General features: G+C 54.9%; 1 protein-coding gene across 2 annotated transcripts; it reads left to right on the plus strand.

Moving 5' to 3' along the window:
- The first annotated feature begins 169 nt into the window (after nucleotides 1–169).
- On the plus strand, nucleotides 170–14989 carry PLTP (phospholipid transfer protein). 2 transcript variants are annotated; one of them, XM_083507558.1, is made up of 17 exons: nucleotides 191–247; nucleotides 1307–1453; nucleotides 3469–3599; nucleotides 3860–3959; nucleotides 4153–4281; nucleotides 5969–6124; nucleotides 7436–7499; nucleotides 7683–7746; nucleotides 9055–9146; nucleotides 9822–9998; nucleotides 10126–10185; nucleotides 11065–11229; nucleotides 12166–12233; nucleotides 12328–12370; nucleotides 12716–12779; nucleotides 14298–14374; nucleotides 14681–14989. In XM_083507558.1, the coding sequence occupies exons 3-17, from the start codon at nucleotides 3482–3484 to the stop codon at nucleotides 14786–14788; spliced, it is 1485 nt and encodes a 494-aa protein (XP_083363684.1). In that variant the 5' UTR covers nucleotides 191–247; nucleotides 1307–1453; nucleotides 3469–3481; the 3' UTR covers nucleotides 14789–14989. The 2 variants fall into 2 exon arrangements, with proteins under 2 accessions (XP_083363685.1, XP_083363684.1); XM_083507559.1 differs by lacking the exon at nucleotides 1307–1453 and having other exon boundaries at nucleotides 170–251.
- The last annotated feature ends 2106 nt before the right edge of the window (nucleotides 14990–17095 follow it).

A 17095-nucleotide genomic window follows, 5' to 3' on the forward strand; every position in this document is an offset into this window, starting at 1 on the left:
GCTCTGCACATCCCGGGGCGCCAACCCCGGAGCAACTGCGCCCCGTTCCTTCGCCTGCCTGCCTGCCTGCCTGCCCGGCCCCGAGTGGCCTCGCCTCTCCCGCCCGGGCTGTCCCCTCCTCCGCTGGGGCGGGCGAGGAAGCGCCAGGAGGGAGTATAAAGGCGCCGGGCGGGCGCGCAGGCGGGCGAGCCGGGACGCGGGGCGAGGAGAGGTCGGAGCAGACGCCGCCGAGGGACCAGCGCAGCCGGCAAGTGCGCGGCGCCGCGCGGGGCGGAGGTGCCGCTCTCCCGGTTGCAGAGAAGGGCTGGAGACGGGGGCCGCTTCCCCCGCTTGCAGGACCCTCCTTCACCAGCCTCCCGGGGAACCCCTCCTTGGGTGGGGGCAGGCGAGGACCCCCCAACTCCAGCTGGCCCTGCAAGCACGCTCCGGTGGCGGGGGGTGGAAGCATCGGCTGGGAAGCGACCACCGCCATCTCCCCTCTCTCCATCGCGCGCGCGCGGTGATGCGCCGGGAGGCTGCTGGCTTGGCCAGGGCTTCGGGGGGACGGAGGGGAGTTAGCGGGCTTCGTCCGCAAGTCACGAGATCTCTGCAGCGGGAGGGGGCGGGGGCGAAAGGAGCGTTGGGTCCCCGCCGCCGCCGCCGCCTTCACACGGTCGCGGGCAACTCGCATGTGCGAGGGAGAGCTTTCCCTTCCCCGCGAGGAAGAGACAAAGCGCGGCGTCGCCCGCCAAGCTGCCGAAAAGGGGAAGCGCGGAGCCGGGGCTCGTGATGCGCGTCTGGCGAGGAGCCTCCGGGCGTCTGCAACGGGCACGACCGGCCCAGACCTGCCCACGATGGGGGGAAGGAGGCGGCGGCGGCGCGTTTGCAGCGGCCCCTTCCCAGCAGGGGGCATGGAGAGGGGGGGCGTCGAGGGGTGCGGGAGCCTGGCACCCCACCCGCAGCGCCCCGGGGACGGGGGCAATTGCGAGGGGATGGGTAGGGGGCAAGGGCCAGGCTCGTCTGCGCCCCCGGGTCTGGGTCTGGCTTGGAGAGGGGGGTGCTCCGGCTCAGGGACCAGGCAGCCCGAGGTCGGGTGGGGGAAGCTCAGGGGGCTGCTGGAGAGAGCTGCCCCTCATCCCCGGGACTGCCCGGTGGAGCTCCTCCTTCTTGGGGGGCTGTATCACCCCCAGTCTCGCTCCCGCGCAGTGGGCGATGCGGCGCCCAAGTCTCGCTCCCGATGCTGCGCCCAAGTGGAGGAGAAGCGAGCCCGAAGGGAGCCGCTGGAAAACTCTGGCCCCAGCCTGACCTCAAACTCCTGATCTTCCAGCAGCTCGCCAGACCCCCCCCCCCGCCACACACACAAAGGAGAAGCATAAGAAAGAGTCCGCAGGCTGGACTGCCCCCTCCCTCGCAGAGCCCTCTGGGCCACCGGCCAGATCTCCACAGCCCCGTTGGCCAGACGTTTGCGTCCCTGGTGCGTATTGCCCGTCCTGTGGAACTTAGTGGATAACTGCCTCTGAACATGGAGGCTCTGCTGAGCGCTCAGGGTAGCAGCTGCTGGAGGAGGAGGAGCCCCCCTTTTCCTTAGAGGAGAAAGCTGCGCTTGGTGGGGTCCCGTCTAGAAGCTCCGGCTGAGGTCCAGAGAGGATCCTTCTTGCTTCCCAGCAAGGACCCCTCTGATCCTCCCCCCATGAACTGGGTCCGGCCTCCTGTCAGTCTTTAAAAAGCTTAGAATTTTAGAACTGTGACATTGGAGGGGACCCCAAGGGTCATGTAGTCCAACCCTCTGCAATGCAGGAGTGTGACCATCTGAAACCACGCAAGCCGTGCTCTGAAGAAAATGCCCACCAGCTCTGACCCAAAGGCCTGTCTTCTCCAGCCCTCTCAGCGTGGCCCATTGGACGGGCACTTTGGGCAAAAGGAGCTTTGGGTCTTTCTTCACTCGTGGACTGACTGGTGTCCCTCCAGCACTTCCCGAAAAATTGTTGCAAAAACAAGGCTCCTCCTAGAGGAAGAGTGGGAGACAAAAGCCCTAGAATGGTAGAGTCAGAAGGGACCCCCAGGGGTCATCCAGTCCAACCCCTGGAATGCAGGGATCTCAGCTGAAGCCTCCAGGACAGACGGCCATCTGACCTCTTCAAGGAAGGAGATACATTCAATAAATACTGTCCTTTTCTGTGTATAAGACTAGGTTTTTTTACTCTAAAATAATGTTAAAAAACGGGGGCCATCTTATACGTAGGGGTCATCCATTTTCATAAATTTGTGTCCCCCAAAAGAGGGGTCGTGTTATACATGGAAAAATACGGCAAACAATTTCAGAAAATAAATCCTGTAAAAGTGTAATGTGCAATAATAAGAATAAATTTTATTTTTCCCCTCCCCTCCCCGGCCAGAGCCGGGCTCAGGGCAGCTAACACCAGTAAAAATTACAGTAAAAACATAATGGGGGGGGCAATTTAAAATACAGGTTAAAATGCAATTTAAAGTGCAGCCTCATTTTAAAAGTAGCCCATTGATCACATAAAGACATAGAAACATTCAAATTACCATGCCCCAAAAGAACATCATCAACACACCAGCCTTTAAGAACATGAGAAAAAAGTTTTTTTAAAAAATCAGGCACCTAAAAGAAGATAAGGTTGGGAGGAGAAACACTTCAGTGGGGAGGTCATTTGACAGGCACAGAGCCCCCGCCAAAAAGGCTCTGTCCCACAGGCCCCACCCGCAGTTTAGTATGGGGACCCCCAGAAGAGTCCCAGCTGGGGATCACAGCTCATGGGCCGGTGGGTGCGGGAGGCGACGGTCTCTGGGGAATTGGGGCCCCAGGTCATTCAGGGACTTTCACCTCCAGCTGAATTCGGCCCAGGAAGTTCTCCTCTTAGACTGGCACAGAGCCAGTTGCATCCAGATCCCCCCCTGCCCCCCCCCCAGCGCTGAGGAGCTGAGGTTTCTGTTGCTCTGCCTCTAATGTGGAGGAGGGTTTCCTCAGAGGACTGTGCGCAGTGATGGCCAAGGGCCCATCACATCACTGGCCCTCAGCACTGTGGGAGGGGCTGGTGCCCCTTCTGTGTCCTGCGCAGCCCCTGGCACACATCCCTTGCCAGGGGGGGGGGCGGGGAAGGAGAGGGAGCTGCTGCCCATGGGCCTACAGCTGGATCAGGCCAAAGAGGGGCCATCTAGTCCAGCCCCCAATGCGAAACTCACAAGTGGGATTTGAGCACAAGGGAATGGATACTGATGTTTTAGACCTTGAAGGTCACAATAGTAGTTTTGCTTGGCATGCATCAAAGACGAAATGTAGCCCCAGAGTCTACAACGCATTTGTGGTATGAAACGGTTAAAGCACACAGAGCTTTCTTGAATCGTGTTGTAAGAGAATCGGTTTTGTCCAGTCCTGTGGGAGGGAGTTCCACAGTTTAACGATGTGCTCCTGCATGAACTATGTTCTGGGGCCAACGACTTGCTCTCCTCTGCCACCTTTTGCAGGGCAAGCTCCACCATGGTCCTGTGCCACTCTCTTCTCCTCTTCCTCCTCCTGCTGCCCTTCTTGGGCACAGTGGCTGCCGCTGCCACTCCAGGCTTCAAGATCAGGATGACAGCCAAGGGCTTGGACCTGGGTAAGGAGGCGGGGGGCAAGGGGAGGGGATCCTGCAAAGCGGTTCTCTTTGGGGTACCTGCCTGGTCCCCAGCACTGCTGCTGCCAAGGACACCTCTGGCCTTGGGGTCCGCCCCATTCTGCCTGCCAAAGGGGTCTTGGCGGGTCTCTTGGCCGGCCCCTCCCCTCCTGGCCCCAAGGGATGTGGGTGGCTGCTTGACCCCCCTCCTGGGTTTGTGAGGGGAGCAGCTGGCGGTGACACCCCTCTGGGGGCTTTTGCAGTGAAGCAGGAGGGGCTCCGCTTTGTGGAACAGGAGCTGGAGAACATCACCATCGCTGATTTCCACGGCAAGGAGGGCCAGTTCCACTACAACATCAGCAAGTGAGTTTATTTGGGGGGGGGGGCTGCCCCACAGGGGCTTTGCTTCCTAGCTTAGAAGATGCTGTGCTTGGCCAGGGACCAATCACCCACCCTGGGTTGGTGGCCGCCTCCTGTGGCAGGGAGTTCCATAGTTTAGCTGCAGGCTGTAACTCTGCAATTCAGTACCAGGCTGCATCTCTCCCTCTCCCCGCAGGGTGAGAGTGACCCATCTCCACCTGTCTGCCTCCGACCTGCGCTTTGAGCCCAAGCAACACCTGGCCTTCAACATCAACAACGGGTCCATCAGCCTGCGCTTCCGCCGCCAGCTGCTCTACTGGTTCTTGTGAGTCACTCGCATTCTACTCTCACACCAGCCCAGGCTCTGGCACCAGCCCAAACAGAGAGCCTTGGAGGAGGCCGGCTTGGGGAGGGGGGTAACTAAGCCTCGGTCAAGTACACCTGAAGTTCTGCCCAGACACTGAGGTCCAGCTCCGAGGGCCTTCTGGCGGTTCCCTCCCTGCGAGAAGCGAGGTTACAAGGAACCAGGCAGAGGGCCTTCTTGGTGGTGGCTCCCGCCCTGTGGAACGCCTTCCCACCAGATGTCAAAGAGAAGAACAACTACCAGACTTTTAGAAGACATCTAAAGACAGCCCTGTTCAGGGAAGCTTTTAATGTTTAACAGACTACTGTATTTTAATACTTTGTTGGAAGCTGCCCAGAGTGGCAGGGGAAACCTAGCCAGATGGGTGGGGTATAAATAATAAATTATTATTATTATTATTATTATTATTATTATTATTATTATTAAGCCCCCAGGGAGCCAGCTTCTTCCCACCACAGGCCGAGGGTCCTTGCAAGGGAGCTGTGAGCCTGAAGTAGCAAGCCTTCTCGTTAACTGGGATTCATGCATTGCAAAGTGTTGGACTAAATGGCCTTGCGGCTCTACAGTTTGATGAGTCTGCCTGGATAGCATGTATCATGCATGGGAATGGGGCAAATTTGAATCCCTGTGACCCACATGTGTGGGGTAAATAACAAAAGAATTGAGTGGGTGCCTGGAATCAAAGCGTGGGGCTAAGCTCGCCTTCCAGCAAGGGAGAGCCCCCAGTTGCAGAGTTTAAACTCGCAAAGTCAAGCGAGAGGAATATAAGCTGCTTGAATATCTCGTTTAGTCTGTTTGCAAAGCACCCCCCTCTTTCTACCCCTTTGCAATGAACAGACCACTGTTAAGTAAGTTTAAAATGCTTTACTTACAAAATGTTCCAAAAGCCGGATTAATGCATTTATGCAAGCAGCGGCAAAGAGAGCACAGGCAGAATACTGTTGAGTAGAAGATACAGAAAGATCGCTTCAAACGCACGGGCTCTAAGGTTGGAGTTTGCTTAGGCACGTCTTCCTTGATCAGTTATATGGCACAGAAAGAGAGGGAACAGGAAGAGAAGGCTTAGCTTCCTCCCTCTTCAGAGAAGAGGAGGCGTGACCTAGCTGAGTCTAGGAAAAGGACTCTGTAGTCTTAACCCCTTCATGCACTAAGTAGTATTTATGCATTATTATATTTGACTGCAATCTCCCACCGAAACCTCTGTCTAATGCAGGCATCCTCAACCTTCGGCCCTCCAGATGTTTTGGACTACAGTTCCCATCATCCCTGACGACTGGTCCTCTTAGCTAGGGATCATGGGAGTTGTAGGCTAAAACATCAGGAGGGCCGCAGGTTGGGGGTGCCTGGTCTAATGGGCCAATTGTGCCCTCCCAGCCTGGTCCTCAGCGCTCTCTCTGCTGAGACCCTGGCCTGATCCTGGCACTGAAAGCTGGGCCTGGGCTTCCCAGTGCCCTGTGGTGGGCTCCCTTTGTGGCTGAATTGTGGGGCTGCTGGCCTCATCATCATCATCATCATTTAATTCTTTATGCCCCAGCCACTCTGGGCAGCTTCCAGCAAAATACTACAACTTGGGGGTTGGCCTCCTGTGGGACGCCTGGAGAGTCAGCCTTCCCGCCCCCATGCCTACTTTTAACCCTTTCCGCCCCAGCTATGACATCGGCTCCATTAACACTTCGGCCGAGGGGGTCCACATCCACACTCGGCTGGAGCTCTCCAAGGACAACAGCGGCCGCCTCAAGATCTCCAACTTCAGCTGCAATGCCTCCATCGCCCGCATGCATGCCGGGTTCAGTGGCACACTCAGGTACGCCTGCCTCCAACTGGCCCCGGGCGCCTCCTTGGTTGCTGCTTGGGGGAGCAAGTCCCCGGGGCTGAGAGGTGGCGAGCTGCTTCAGGGACCAGGCTGGCAACTAAGGTGGCATCATGGTGGCATGGTGGGAAGGGGCGGGAGGGAGCCCATGGCAGCAGTCGAGGAGCCCATGGTGGCTGAGGATGCTTTGGGGGCAGTGGCTGGAAGGTCCAGCAAGGAGTTAGGGTGGCTCATTCCCACTGGGCAAAATAGAGAAGAAGAGCTGGCTGGATCAGGCCAGGGGCCCGTCTACTCCAGCATCCTGTTCTCACAGTGGCCAAGCAGATGCCTCAAGGGGAAACCAGTAAGCAGGATCTGACCACAAGAGCAACTCTCCCCCTTCCTGTGGTTTCCAGGGGGAGGCAGAGCACAGCCGGCCTGGCTAGCAGCCTTCGATAGCTCTTCTTTTAAGGCTTCTAGGGTGGTGGCCACCTACTGTGGGAGGGAGTTCCACAGTTTAACCAAGTGCTGCGTGAAGAAGGACTTTCTCTCATCTGTCCTGAGTCTTCCGACATTCAGCATTCTTGAAGGTCCAGAAAGCCTTGTGTTAGGAGATCCTGTGACAGGGAGGGGCATTCTGAGACTTCCCCTTAGAAAGGATCAAGGGGCTCCACCAAGGTGGATTTCATTTAAATCAAATCAATTTAAATCACTAGTCAGTAAGACTCAATTTATTATAATAATAACAATTATAATTAATCTTATTATTTTTTTACAGAAAGACTCATTCTTGTTTGTATAATCTTAATATTTACAACCAGATGAAGGTTTTATTTTTGGAATAATACATTTTCAGAGTAGTTTTTACAGTTATATCAAAAATTACTGATTTGGTTATACTATTAGAAATACAAAGACAGGTAATTATGAAATTATTGTTTATATTTGGACAACTTTTCTGCTGTACTTTATCGGAAGGAGAAAAACAATCATTTCCTTAATAACAATTTAAACTATTTAACACAAAAACATTATAGCGTACGTATCCATGTTTGTTAACTGATGTGGTTAAACAATTAAAAACAAACAAACAACTTAGACTGAGTTCTAGCACACATGAAAAATTTAAAACAAATCCTTATTTCCTGATGAATAGCCTTTGGACTATAATGTAACTTAAATAGAAAACTATCTTTAGAAAGATTTTTCCTCCAAAAGCATTTTATTATAAATATTTCCGATTTAAATAGAATTATTTTTTTAAAAGAAAACCATTGATTTTTATCCCTTCTGGGCTCCACTCTCATGCTTTTGCGTTCTCTCCAGAAAGGTGTATGAATTCCTTGGCACTTTCCTCACCACGGGGATGCGCTACCTTCTCAACCAGCAGGTAAGAACCACCAAGCCAGAGGTAGGTGGGGCAGGGGACCTTGGGCAGCCCCTCTCGCCGACCGGGGGCAGGAAGAGGTCCCCAAGAGGAGAGTGGGAGAGACCCTCCCTTCCCTCTGCATTGCACTGGGGGCTGTTGCTTCCTGCTCCCCGCAGACTCCCCCATTCCCGTTCTCGCTTTCAGATCTGCCCGGTGCTGAACCACGCGGGGCTGGTGCTGATCAACTCTCTGCTGGACACGGTGCCAGGTGAGGAAGGCAAGGCAGGGCGACCCCCACTCTGCCCCCGCTGCCTGCCTGAGCTCGAGGGTCAAGAGTGGGGGGACGTAGGAGAAGGCCAATGGCCCATCAAGTCCAGCAGCCTGCTCTTTTTTCTATATCATTTTTTTTATTAGGAATTTCAACAAAACATTTTATCAAAAAACATATCATCCTTAATTCCCCTCAATGTTATTCTCTGCATGTTACAAAATTATATAGATCCTTAATTTATCTGATTAGCTATTATCAATGAAAAGTTTGTGAGTGTTTATTCAAAACCTGCCAAGGAGTCCAGTTCATTTTGTCGTTTCTTTATGTACTTTGTAAAGGGTTCCCATTCTTCCTTAAAATCACAGTTGACCTTATCACGTAGTTTACCGTATTTTTCGCTCCATAGGGCGCACCTAGTTTTTAGGGGGGGAAATAAAGGGGGAAAAATTATTCTGGCTGTCTTGGCTTCCTCTTTAGCCACGCGCAACCTCTCCAGCCGGGAGAAGCTGCGCACGCCTTTGTTTATAGCCGCAGGGCGGGGACAGGGGAAGCCCGAGCTTGCCCCGACACCAGCCACCAGAACAGGCTGCTATCTGCAAGCCTTCGGAGCCTGGTGGGAACTCCCGCCGGGCTCAGAAGGCTTGCGGATAGCTGCTTGAAGCCCAGGGAGCGCAGCGGGGTTCAGGCTGCAGGCTGCTATCCGCAAGCCTTCGGAGCACTCTGAAGGCTTGCGGATAGCTGCCTGAAGCCTGGAGAGCGAGAGGGGTCGGTGCACACCAACCCCTCTCGTTCTCCAGGCTTCAGCGAAAGCCTGCATTCGCTCCATAGGACGCACACACATTTCCCCTTCATTTTTGGAGGGGGAAAAGTGCGTCCTATAGAGCGAAAAATACGGTATATGTCAGTTTCGCGAATTCCACATAGTCCATCAGTTTCTCTTGCCACAGTTCTTTAGTCAGGATTTCTTCATTCTTCCATCCCTGTGCTATTAAGACTCTTGACGCCATTGTCACATACATGAAAATGTTTTTCAGTTTCCTTGGCAGGTCTTTTCCTACAATCCCTAACAGAAAGGCTTCAGGTTTTTTTTACAAATGTTAATTGGAACATTACAGGGGCCGACCAGAGGCCTGTGGGAAACCTGCAAGCAGGATTCGAACACAATTCCCAGCAACTGGGGTTCAGAGGCATCTTCACTCTGACCATGGAGGTGGAACATGGCCATGTGCCTCAGGCAGGCAGGCAGGCAAGGGACGCTGCGGCCACCAGCTGCGCTCTCTCACTCTCTCTCCCCCTGCCCTGCAGTGCGGAACCCGGTGGACGACCACATTGGGATAGACTACTCCCTGCTGAAGAATCCCATCGTCACGTCTGACACCATGGACATGGATTTCGAGGTTCCTCCTGCAGCAGAGCCCAGGGCTGGGGAACACCGGGACTTGGGTGGGGGTCCCGGGCAGGGAAGAGGACTGAAAACGTGGGGTGGAGCAGCGGAACAGGTTGTGCCCAACCTCTGCCCGAGGGGGACAGGAGGAGCCTTTGTTCTCCACCCCCATTGTTCCAGCGCTGAGGGCCTTCTGGTGGTTCCCTCCCAGCAAGAAGTGAGGTTACAGGGAACCAGGCAGAGGGCCTTCTCGGTAGTGGCGCCCGCCCTGTGGAACGCCCTCCCACCAGATGTCAAGGAAATAAGCAGCTATCTTATCTTTAAAAGACATCTGAAGGCAGCCCTGTTCAGGGAAGTTTTTAATATTTAATGCTGTATTGTTTTTAACACTCAATTGGCTGGAGAAACTCGGCCAGATGGCATAATTATTATTATTATGGGGACTGACGTGCACTCTGGCTGCACTCCCGGAAGAAGCCTTTGCCAATATTTAAATCCTAGAGTTTTGGTATGGGGAGGTCTCCAGTTTGCGTCAGAAGGAGCAGCAAGATGCGGGCAAGGGGTTGAATATCTGGGGAGTCAAAACCCACCCTGTGGTCCCAGGCAGGCGTGCTTGGGGCATGGGCGAGCTGCGAGCAGGTGGCTCCTGGCAGTTGGGTCTGACGAGGGTCATCACTCCCCCCCACAGGGCAAATTCTTCTACTTGGGGGACGAGAACAAGACCCTCCCCAATCTGGCCGTGGAGCCTGTCGTGCTGGAGACGGAGCGCATGGTCTACCTGGCCGCCTCCGAGTACTTCTTCGATTCCGCCCTCTTCTCCTACTTCCAGGCTGGCGTTCTGAGCATGGAGATTGCCGACGAAAAGGTTGGTTGGGCAGAGAAGCCATGGGGCCGGGGTGGTGATGGTGGAGAGATGGTCAAAAGCTGCGCCAAGCGGGCAGAGGCTGGGGAGCCCACAGCCGCTGCTCTGACCTGCTTCACTCTTGTTCCAGGTGCCAAAGGATTTGGAGGTTCTGCTGAGAGCCACGTTTTTCGGGAGCATCGTCATGATGGTGAGTGGCTTCCCCTGGGCCAGCTCCTTCCTTCCTTCATCCAGACTCCATGCTTCTCGCCCACCAGAGTGGCAGCAGAGCTCTGGGAGAGAAGCTGAGTTGTGGGCAAAGGGGCACAGCAGAGGTTTCCACCTCTTTCTGTGTGTGATCTGATAGTCTCCCTCAGCTCCGCCCCAGGAAATTGTTGCTGTTGTTTAGTCATTTACTCGTGTCCGACTCTTCGTGACCCCCTGGACCAGAGCACGCCAGGCTCTCCTGTCTTCCGCTGCCTCCCGCAGTTTGGCCAAACTCATGCTGGTAGCTTCGAGAACACTATCCCACCATCTCGCCCTCTGTCGTCCCCTTCTCCTTGTGCCCTCCATCTTTCCCAACATCAGGGTCTTTTCCAGGGAGTCTTCTCTTCTCATGAGGTGGCCAAAGTCTTGGAGCCTCAGCTTCAGGATCTGTCCTTCCAGTGATCACTCAGGGCTGATTTCCTTCAGAATGGAGAGGCTGGATCTTCTTGTAGTCCATGGGACTCTCCAGAGTCTCCTCCAGCACCAGAATTTAAAAGCATCCATTCTTCGGCAATCAGCCTTCTTGATGGTCCAGTTCTCACTTCTAAACATCACTGCTGGGAAAACCAGAGCTTTAACTATACAGACACTTCTTCTTGCAGTGCACAGCTAAACTGTGGAACTCCCTCCCACTGGAAGCAGTGATGGCCAAGGACCTAGATGGCTCCTGAATCCCAGGAGGGGCAGAGGGCTCTTGCGTTCGAATCCTGCTTTCAGATTTCCCATAGGCAACAGTCCAGCTCTTGTGAAAGGAAGATGCTGCGCAAGATTTGGCCTGATCCTGCAGGCTCTCCTCATCGGAGTCCCTCCTTCTTTCCTCCAGAACCCCTCCGTGGTGGATGCTCCTCTGATGCTGAGGCTGCGGGTCTCCTCGCCGCCCAGCTGCGCCATCAAGGCCTCGGGGATGTCCATTTCCGTCACAGCCACCCTCAACATCTTCTTGGCGCCCGTGGATCAGCCCCTGGTCCAGCTTTCCAGCATGACGATGGTGAGTGGTGCAGGCGAGGCCAGAGGTTGGGGAAACCGGCCCCCACCAGGGACACAGCTCCGGGGGGGGGGCACAAAAACCAGACTGTGGGGTGTAGGGCAGAGATGTTTGGGGCAACGGGCCACCACCGTCGCAGCAAGATAAAACCCAGGAGACGTCTCCTCTCCTTCTCGCACCACAGAACAAGGGGGTGCAATTCTTCTGGGGAAACCCAGTCAGATGGGCAGGGTATAAATAAATAAATTATAATTATAATTATTATGCCCTTCCTCCTTGCCTCACTCTTTGAGGACTTGGGTGGCATAAAATGCTGTAATTTCTAATGCAGCTATTACAGTAAATTGATTTTTCCAGGGGTGGCTGTGTGCTGATACAGCCCTTTGCCAAGGGCACAAGGGACCCTCAGGGCATCTCTGAGTGAGGCCAGAACTTCTTCTCCTGCTCCCTCCTGCTCCTTGGGGTGTTTCCCCCCAGCTCAAAGGAGCTGCTGACTCTCCTGTGACCCCTTGTCCTCCTGCAGCGGCAATTCTTGCATTTCTGTGCGTTAGACTAGGTGGCCCCTGGGGTTCCTTCCAACTTGGCAATTCTACGATTCCTCCTCCTCCTCCTCCATCTCCTTGTGGCGTGGTTCACCTGAGTCACCTGCAGCGGTTTCCACAGCAAGCTCCTTGCCTGTAGAAGAGCGTAACTGTGGAGCCCCAAAGGCTGGGAGGAAGGACTGGGAGCAGTGCTGTTGGGGAGGGTCTGTTGTCATAGGACTAGGGCCCTGAAGGTCCCAGTTCATGGTCAAAGAGCTCTTCTAGGAGGCCGTGACAGTTCTTGGCCTCCAACTGCTGCTTCTGTCTCTGTTGGAAAGCCAAAGGGTGGCAGTCGCCCCCTTCCCAGGCAGGATGCCGGGCTCCTTTGAAACTGACCTGCCCCTCGCCTCCTTTCCAGGAAGCTCGGCTGAGCGCAAAGGTGCTTCTGCGCAAGAAAGCTTTGCAGGTGCTGATGGACCTGAGAAGGTACTGGAAGAGTCGCAGGATGGGGAGAAGGGGCAGCCATGGCCCAGTACGGACGGCTGTCACTCACTTCTTCCTCTCTCTTTGCCTTGTTCAGGTTCCGGATCTACTCCAACCAGTCAGCGCTGGAATCCCTGGCCGTAAGTGCTGGGGAGGGACCTGGGAGAGGCGAGGCAGGGCTGCAGCTCAGAATGGGGGTCGCTTCCCATGCCTTGCTGAGTGCCCAGGAGTGCTGGGGCTCCGTTTCCTGTGTCTCCCCCCAAAGAGCTGGGGGGAAAGAGCTCCCTGCTCCTGCCATCCTGAAGGGCCAGAGGGGAAACTGAGGCTGCTGGCTCTCCTCCACTGGGGCTGTTTAAGCAGAGGCTGGGTGACCACCTGTCAGGAACCTGGCGATTTCTGCGTTGTAGGGGTTGGGCTAGAGGACCTTTGGGGTCCCTTCTGACCCCACGATTCTTCCATGGCTCACTCTTTCCCTCCCTCCCCAGCTGATCCCTCTGCAAGGGCCTCTGAAGACTCTGCTGCAGCTGACCATCATGCCCATCATCAACGGTAAGAGGCCTGGAGGCGTCGCACGCCTCTGCGCCTGGGAAAAGGAGAAACGTCCTTGTGTAGAGGCCCTGGGCCGACTTCTGACTCAGCCTGGCCAGACAAGAACGAGAGCTTCCCTCTCTTCTCTGTTGAACTGGGGCAGCGGGGGGGGGGGGGACGGGACACAATGCTCAGCATCAGTGTGGTCACTCTGTGGCCCCCCCACCAATTGCAGCTGGGTGGCAAGTCCCCCCCCCCGTCACTTTTAGCCACAGGGGCCTCTGGGAGCCCAGAGACATCTCAAAGGCCAGTCCTTCAGCGCAAAGCCAGTAACGGTTCCTTGGCTCCCTGGGTTCAACTGGTATTTCAGAAGCATTGCTGCCCCCAACTGTGGAGACAGAGAAGAGCCATTGCACACTGGAGAAATCTGAGGGCTCCCTTGGACAAAAAACAAGGACACCAGCCAGGAAGACCAGAGCAAAACAGCAGCCAGGAGGCCTGGTCTTGATGGAAGACTGTTGCGACAGGACTCCCACCTGCCACCAGGTGGAACAAGATGGAAGCCCCCAACAAAAGAGCCCCCAAACTTTTATTAGCTGCTAATCTCCATGTTGTGGGACACAGGTGGTGCTGTGGGTTAAACCACAGAGCCTAGGACTTGCTGATCAGAAGGTCTGCGGTTGGAATCCCTGCGACGGGGTGAGCTCCCGTTGCTCGGTCCCTGCTCCTGCCAACCTAGCAGTTTGAAAGCATGTCAAAGTGCAAGTAGATAAATAGGTACCGCTCCAGCGGGAAGGTAAACGGCATTTCCGTGCGCTGCTCTGGTTCGCCAGAAGCGGCTTAGTCATGCTGGCCACATGACCCGGAAGCTGTACGCCAGCTCCCTCGGCCAATAAAGTGAGATGAGCGCCACAACCCCAGAGTCGTTCGCGACTGGAACTAATGGTCAGGGGTCCCTTTACCTTTTTAATGCCCATGTTACACCCCCCAAACTACATCACTCACACATCACGGTTACATCATGAAAGGGGAGGTCTGGTGGCAGTAATCTGAGCATCCTGGACCCTGCCCCATGGTTCCTCTTGCCCTCCACCAAACACCCATCAAGTGTAACAAAAGAGATCTTTACATTTCCCTGTTTCCCAGCCAAGTCAATCCCACCCTTTTGTCTCCATCTGGGTTTGTTATTTCTGGCATGGCTACCTGTCTGGCACTTAGGTATCAGGATGCCAGGGATTATCGCTCAGGCAGAGGGGCTGCTGAGTAGCTGAGCTCACAGGTCTAGATGAATTTCTGAAGTTTTCCCAGTGAGCCAGTACACAGATACAAGCAGAGGCCCTTTGAGTAGGTAGGAGGAAACTGTGTTTTGTGGGGACAAGTCACAAAAGCGATTGTGCTGGTTTTGGTAGTGGGCTGCATGTGCATGATATCTGCTGGAGGGGTAACCTATACATAAATTCCTGCAGCAGCGACTAGTGGCCCCAAGAGCCCTCTCCTCCTCTTGCCTCAACTCTTCCTTTTCTTTTCCTTTCCTTGCAGAGAGAACCAAGAAGGGGGTGCAGATCCCGCTCCCCGAAGGCATGGATTTCATGAAGGAAGTGGTCACCTACCACAAGGTAGGCATAAGGATATAAGCCGGATCTGAGCCCCCCCCCTCTTGGGGCTTCCAGAAGCATTCACTGTTTCCAACCTCACAGTCCTCGACAGCCTTTATCCGCCATGCACTTTAGAGCCTCCTTTTGCAAAAAGAGCAAGAGTCCAGTTTCTCTGGCAGGATGCGGCCATGCTGCTGCTGCTGCTGCCACCGCCTCCACCTCCCCTTTCCAGGAGCTCCAGTCTCCCCTCCCCTGGGAAGTGGCAGCAGCCGAAGCTCCAATCCTGCCCCAACTTTGCCCACCTCTCTCTCTCTCCTTCCTTCCCAGGGCTACCTGACCATTGGCGCAGACCTCCATTTCTCCAAAGGGCTGAGAGAGGTGGTAGAGAAGTACCGGACCCCGCAGGGCCCACCGCCGACCTCCGTGGCTGCCTGAGGGGCTCCACCAGCAGCCCCTCCTCTGGCCTCCCCCCCTCTGAAGGGCAGAGCGCCTGCCTGCCCTGGTTTGCCCTTCGCCAGCTCACGGCAGGACCAAGCAGGCAGCATCACCAGCAAGGCAGGACAAGGCGGCGGCAGCAGATGCTGCCCCTTTGGGAACCTGAACCAATAAAACAGGTGAAAACCACTCATCTTTGGACACCTGCCTGCTGTCTTCTGTGGGGACGGGGCTGCTCCATTCCCAGTGTGCCTGTCTGAGGAGGTGCTTTGCCCAGTGTAGTGTAGCGGTTAAGAGCGGTGGACTCGTAATCTGGTGAACTAGGTTCGCTTCCCTGCTCCTCCACATGCAGCTGCTGGGTGACCTTGGGCCGGTCACACTTCTTTGAAGTCTCTCAGCCCCACTCACCTTGTGGGGGAGGAAGGGAAAGGAGAATGTGAGCCGCTTTGAGACTCCTTCGGGTAGTGATAAAGCGGGATATCAAATCCAAACTCTTCTTCTTCTTCACTCTGTAGCTCAGCCCAGGACTGCTGAGGGCCTTGCGCCAAGGGGCAGCATCTGGCAGGAAGGCACCAGGCCTCAAGGGGGGCTTTGCCACAGAGCAGGCACTCTGGTCCAGACAGCGTGGCAACATCCTGGGGGTTGAATTCCCCTTTTTGGAAACACAAAGCCACTGAGATGGATGTTTAGTCGATTAGTCGTGTCCGCCTCTTCGTGACCCCCTGGACCAGAGCACGCCAGGCCCTCCTGTCTTCCACTGCCTCCCGCAGTTTGGTCAGACTCATGTTTGTAGCTTCGAGAACACAGTCCCACCATCTGGTCCTCTGTCGTCCCCTTCTCCTTGTGCCCTCCATCTTTCCCAGCATCAGGGTCTTTTCCAGGGAGTCTTCTCTTCTCATGAGGTGGCCAAAGTCTTGGAGCCTCAGCTTCAGGATCTGTCCTTCCAGGGAGCACTCAGGGCTGATTTCCTTCAGAATGGAGAGGTTGGATCTTCTTGCAGTCCATGGGACTCTCAAGAGTCTCCTCCAGCACCAGAATTCAAAAGCATCAATTCTTCGGCGATCAGCCTTCTTTATGGTCCAGCTCTCACTGAGATGGAGAGCCCTTATTATTTCCCTATGTGGGTCGATATGCAGGGGAGAAAATCAGTCCACAGTGGAAGGGCAAGCAGTGCCCCACTCCATGCCCACAGGCCTGTAATACTGCTGCTGCTGCCCACTTGACACCTGCGCAGCCCAGCGCATCACCTGCATCTGCACCATCATGGTGCAAGTTACGACGACCCTAGAAGGTAGACCAGTAACATGATCTCCATACTGCAGATGGGGGCAGTGGGCCTGAGCGAATGTGGCTCCCCCAAGGCCAGCTGAGGAGTTTGAAATGAGTTTCAGAGCAGCAGAAGATGCAGCCCTCTCACTTTGCAGCTGCACTTAGATTAAAATGTTTACTAACAGACATGGCATTTTCTCCAAACGCTCCCACCTTTCCAATCTGAAAAGCCACTTTGGCCCTCATAGGGGCGTTCGAGGTGCGTATCAATTGTAGATCTAATGCAAGGCAATATTGCGTGTTTGCAGGAGGATCGTGTCCCAGCCCCTTCGTCAGTCACGTGACAACCCCCCCCCCCCAATAATAAAAAGTCTCTATGGAATTGGGGAAGGACTTCTCCTGGGATGGGAAGACAGATTTTCTTCCATAAACTTCCTTACATGAACAAGTCTTAGAATCCAAATCCTGGTCTACTTGGGCAGATGGATTCCTTTTTCAGAGCTGCAGAGGAGTCCCTGTGTGCCCAGACCTTATATACCAGCCTGGCACACCCCCCCCCCCATATGCTGGGCTGCCATCTCCACCAGACCCATCAAGGGGGGTCAGGGACACCAGGGGTTGTAGCGCAGAAGATTGGCAAGGGAAAGGTGGCTGCTTCTAAGGGCATAACGCCGGCCGCTTATTTTTAAATTCCCTTCCTCGTTAATCCTGGCTTGGTTACTTGGGGCTGTGAAAGTCCAGTCTCCGTGGGCTTTATTGCTGTCAAGGGAAGCACAGGAACCTGCTTCGTGCCAAGTCAGTCAATGGGCCATCGAGCTCAGCCGCTGACTCAGGCCGGCAGCAGCCCCAAAGGCCTCCCTAGCAAAACCAGGGCTGGCACTTTAGACCTTATGAACACCGGATCTCTTCTGCCGCAGGCCTCTCCTGGCCCCACCCAGGGCAGACTCTCCTCGCTCCACAGGAGGAAGTGGGCCTGCACCAAGCTGTGATTTAATGGGGAATAAACAAACATTTCTGAGTTTAGACGCTTGGGAATTC

Source organism: Podarcis liolepis (assembly GCF_965112155.1).
Source record: "Podarcis liolepis genome assembly, chromosome: 6".
NCBI classification, from domain to species: Eukaryota; Metazoa; Chordata; class Lepidosauria; order Squamata; family Lacertidae; genus Podarcis; species Podarcis liolepis.